Genomic DNA, 5220 nt, shown 5'->3' on the forward strand with positions numbered 1-5220 from the left:
TTTGAAAACTGATTTTGAGGCATAGCCTCGGAATAAGTGTATGCTTTCGTGTACAGTTGTATATGATAAACAATTGAAATAAATTAAGCTATGTACAAAATTTTAAACAAATAGGGTGCACGTATAGGAACATGTATTGGGACCCTAAACATGCTACTAGGCTGTTACATCTAACCACCTATCTTTTAGCCTTCGGCTCTGATACCAATCTATCACATCCCAACCTACGGCGGAATATGCCGGGATGAGACAAAATTGTATCATAGCTCAAAAGACACTAAAGTAGATGCACGCGTCAATATTTAAATTATTCATTTCATATTATTCAAGTACGTAAAAACACAAACATTGTCTCATGGAAATAAACATTACAATTAAATAAAAGGAAATAAATAAGTCTTTAATTCATCATGCAACCTAAGGTCAACTATTCCTTAGCTTGTTTCTTCATCCCAAAAAGCTACCCACGTCATGCGTGAAAATACAAAGTTTGTCAACATAAAGTTGAGCAAGTAATCACGGTTTTGAATACATATAATATTAAAAATGACAATTCCTTGCGTAAATATGAAATACTACAACTAGCATAACAATAACATAACAATAATATAAAAGTTGTCTTTTCACTCGAATCCCATGGATAACGAGCTACTCCGAGGGCGTATGATCATACTAATGAGGATGAGGATGAGATACCAACCACCAAAACATAAAATAAACACATAGTCACATTTGCACATATAACTTTTTGAGCAACATCATATAACGCAAATAGTGGAATTGTAGTGAAAAATGATTAACGCATAACGCCCCCAAAATGTAAAACGGTAAAATGGGGAATGTGAATTACTTACCTTTATTGAGTGAATTAGTGAGGTTGAGATAATATTTTAAAAATGAGGATGAACACGTTCAAGCATTCGAGATACGTCAACAAAGATGCCCTAATTGTTAAAGGTAATGTTAATTAAATATAAACTAAGTATTAACAAGACTTAACGAATTTGGGATTCGGTTGTTTTAAGTAAAAGTTCATTATTAGAAGTTTATCAATTCAATGATTATTATTACTATTATTATTGTTATTATTAGTATTAGTATTATTTTTATTGGTGTTTGGTAAACGTTAATGGTTATTAAAATATGTAACCAAGATATGATATTTATAAATAATACTCATTATGAATAATTATACATTTATACATATATATATATATATATATATATATATATATTTTGTCGAAAAAGTAAATACTAGCTTTGATGGCATGTTACGTAATAGGTGGATTCATTATTATAAGCACTTTACTATTTGAACGTGAATAAGTTAAACGAGTGATAAAACATTTAAACTATATTTATTATATATATATATATATATATATATATATATATATATATAATCATTATATAAAGGTGTGTGTGTGTGTGTGTATATATATATGCATATATAAAAGAAAGTTGTGAAACTAGGGCCAAGATGAGGGGAAATAATCATCCTGAGGTTCGGTTTCGTTAAATTAATGTTATTTATTATTATATTATGATTATCATAAAAATAAAACAAAGAATTAAGCCAAATAAAATAAATAAACAAAAACCGGGTGCAAGGGTGTTCGAACCCACGCCTGGACCGGTTCCCGTGTCTTAACTTCCACACACCAGCCATCGTGCTGGTGTGTTAGTTTGTAAGGATTATCAGTTCTGCAAATATATTAACAGACACAACCCAGTACCCAAATTCAATTATAAACCCTAGAAATTCAAATCCGTTTAATTGATTGATGTTTGTTAGAATTAATTTGGGGGTTTTGTTTATTGCATAAAAACGATTGTTAATCATAATTCATTTACCAGAATTGGTGAAGAAACAGGGGAGAACGATGACTAGACTTCACGGCCTGGACTCGGACCCAAATCCATGTCTTAACAGCTTCATATAGGGCAATTGAGTTAGGGTTTTGATTCGTGATGTTGTAGGGATTGTGTGGTGTAATTTAATTGCATTATGATTATGTTTATATAGCGTTTTAGGAGTCGGTTAAGCCGCGATTCGTTTAGGCCGTAATAGCTGTCAATTTTGATTCGTATTACCAATTTAGAGTGTCGGTGTGATGTGTTTTAGTTAATAAACGATTTGGTGAGATCAATTTCTTGATTATGTCCAAGAATTAAGGATCAAGCAATGGAGGGGGGTGTATGTGTCGGCGACGGATAGATGGGGAAGAAGAAGTTAGAATATTTTGTTTTGCAAAAAGGCCCCTCATCTATAGTCAAGGGTACAAAAGGTTAAGATAATAGTTAGGGGTTGATTTTGCATATAATTGATAGTTTAACGAATATATAAAAGGAATAATGAAATAAAAGAAATCTTTTATTAATAATTTTAACCAACTACGAACCAGGTCAGGTACAAAACATGAAATGGAAAACCCGAAATATTAAACCTGACCCGTTATCTGACCCACATGGTAAGCACTAGCTTTTAATATTGGCGGAACACACATGCAATACGTTCAAACAGTAGAAACCATATGTGCAATTTACTTTAATATTAGTTGTATGGAAAGCCTTAGAAAATATAGAGATGTTCCGAAAGTAATAAAAGTCTTAATTTCATTATATCGTAAAAGTTAGGAATACGTAATATCCGACTCAAACCAACCTAACGCATAACCTACTCCATAACATTTACTTACTCCATCTACAATACTATTATTATTTGTATCTTATAGAACCCAAATTAGAATGTTACGTATTTCCTTTGTATAAAAATCTATGATTTCCAATTTTGATCATCACATTGACCACAACCTTCTTGAGCAATGTCATCGATTTGCACACCCGAATCATACGTCCCTCCAACGGTCCAATCAGCCGGCAACACACTCTTGGCCCATATCCACTTCCCGTCATAGCCCGAGGTCACCACTAGCCGGAGTTGCAGCGGTCCTGTCGGAGCTCGACTCGTGTCCCAAACGGCCCCATAGTTTCTAGTCATATAGCTCCAACTTGATGACCCAACCTGAATAAAAGTCAAACCACAAATTAGAGGAATTAAGTCATAGCTTAAGTTGGATTGCGAGTTTGTTAGTTTACCTGAGCAATGTCAACGCCCACGATTTCGGTTTGACCACCTTGATATAAGAACTTGAGAGCAAGATAATTAGGCTTTTTGGTAGATTCTTCAACTCTCACAGTTAAATTCTTGCCTTTGTAGTCACATGGTACTCTGTTTTACGTACATCACATTTAATTTAAAATGACGAGCATTTACGAAATTTTCAAACAAAGTTTGAACAACATTTTAAGATTATTCTGGTTATGATTTTGTGATTAAGCAATTAGAAAATCACCAACATCGTCATCAAAATAGTCTTATAAAAATTTTGTGTACTCGTTCAGAGCGCATCAAAATGAAATACAAAGCATGTGTAACGATGTAATGGGAATCCACAATCAGTAAAATATTTAGACGTGCTCAAATTACAAGACACGATTTTGTATGTTCAGAATCTGTAAATTAGGTGGGTGATATAGCGTTTATATACCCTAATTACATGATTGAACTCAAAGGAACACTTTTTGAAAATGTAGCAACTTATATTATATACTAGTATAGAACTAAAAACAGTTGTATGATTAATGCAATGTTAAGTTATAAATAAAAGTTAGGTACCTTTTATATTCCACGTCAGCAACACCAAGTTTCAACAAATCATGTCCCATACCCTTGTTAGCCATGGCCATGAAAGCTCTACCACTCACCACAAAATCTGTCTCATTGTTTTTGTTCAAATCAGTTACAATCACCTGAGTCCCAGCCTGGCTGCACAGCCTAGAGTCCTTGCATCTCATCTGTAAAATTACATCCAAATTAATCAACACGCCAATTTATCCAAGACTTGATCAAAAGTGATCGATCGAATGCATAAATCCAACCAGAAAGCATGCCCCGCAACCCGACCCGGATTTGTAAATACTAGGAACAGCAGCAGCAAGGTGGCTGCCATAGAAGCTTGTAGCTAATGAACCATACCCACATGCTCCAGCTGCAATTAATTAACAAAAGAATTTATTGGAAGAAATTTAAACCATTTCAATTGAACAACTAAAAGTTAAAAATGCAGATTGTGTTTTGTTTTTAAAGTATATATATATAATTAAGAGTACGTTTTGTTACTTACAAGAAAGAGAAGAAGGTGTGGAGAAGAAGGCAACTTTGCTTTGATGAAGACATCTATCACAAGCACTTGCTAAGGAAATTGACATCAGAAGCAACAACAGATTATTGAAGAATCCCATTTCTTGTTTAATGTGTGTGTGGTTCGAAGATGGTAAGGTAAAGGTGAAGTGAATTGCATGTCTATTTATAGGTTATTTGTGGATTTATTTATTTATTTGTTTATTTTAGGGGAGGGGACGCGTAAAGAAAAATGGATTACACTTCAACACGGTTATCATCAAAAAGTGTGTGTTTAATGCACCGTTAAAAAATAATAAAAATAAAAAAGATAGCAATTAAGAAAACCTATAATATTAAATTTTTCAAACAATGGTTTTTTAACGTCTAATTTGGATCATTAATGGATCACTGACCTCAACCTATCATTGATTGATTCATCTCTATTTCATTCTCAAAAGGAAACCCACCTATAGATTGAGAAATCCTCTAGCCCAACTTAAGTCCATGTATTTTTTTGTCTTAAAATCCTAACCACTTGGAGTAGAGATTATTGGCTCAAATTTTTTACTTAGGTATTATCTTAATTTAACCTATCTACAAATCTCTATCCATCTATATAAATGTCTAAAAAAAATCCTATGTGTTACTCTCTGGTTGCTCCCCACCATCTCTTAAACTATCAGATTTCGTGATTTATGATTTGAGGCTTCTCATATATTTGACCCGAATTCGCGACTATGGGCCTCGCCAAACCAGAATAGTCTTTAAATTAGTTATAACATCTCATTTATTTGTGAAACCCTTTCATAATCAAACAATAATTTCACGGGACACGGGCCTCACCAAGCCTAGATAGTCTTTAAACGAATTATAACATCTCATTATTTGTGAAATACTTTCATCATCAAACCCTAATTTAATTTCTCCCCTATACATATTCTCCTTCGCCGACCTATCCTCTCCATCACCGGTTAACTCCGATTACCACCCGCTGTTGTCAACCTCCTCTTTCGCGCATCAACCATCATCGTCAC

General features: G+C 33.5%; 1 protein-coding gene across 1 annotated transcript; it reads right to left on the reverse strand.

Annotated features, from left to right (window-relative positions):
* Nucleotides 1-2771: 2771 nt before the first annotated feature.
* Nucleotides 2772-4341, reverse strand: LOC143530326 (expansin-like A2). The gene is made up of 5 exons (XM_077025888.1): nt 4188-4341; nt 3943-4052; nt 3680-3858; nt 3100-3232; nt 2772-3025 (listed from the first exon to the last, which is right to left on the reverse strand). Exons 1-5 carry the CDS (start codon nt 4303-4305, stop codon nt 2777-2779), a joined length of 789 nt encoding a protein of 262 aa, XP_076882003.1. The 5' UTR covers nt 4306-4341; the 3' UTR covers nt 2772-2776.
* Between the last annotated feature and the right edge of the window lie 879 nt (nt 4342-5220).

Source organism: Bidens hawaiensis, unplaced genomic scaffold, assembly GCF_021521415.1.
Source record: "Bidens hawaiensis isolate Kalapana, Puna unplaced genomic scaffold, B.hawaiensis_p1.1 tig00000657_1, whole genome shotgun sequence".
Taxonomy (NCBI): Eukaryota; Viridiplantae; Streptophyta; class Magnoliopsida; order Asterales; family Asteraceae; genus Bidens; species Bidens hawaiensis.

Coding starts and splice junctions, on each gene's coding strand:
- LOC143530326 (XM_077025888.1), bottom strand. CDS start 4,305: ATGGGATTCTTCAATAATCTGTTGTTGCTTCTGATGTCAATTTCCTTA. Junction 4,053..4,187: donor CACACCTTCTTCTCTTTCTT/GTAAGTAACAAA, acceptor AATTAATTGCAG/CTGGAGCATGTGGGTATGGT. Junction 3,859..3,942: donor GTTGCGGGGCATGCTTTCTG/GTTGGATTTATG, acceptor GTAATTTTACAG/ATGAGATGCAAGGACTCTAG.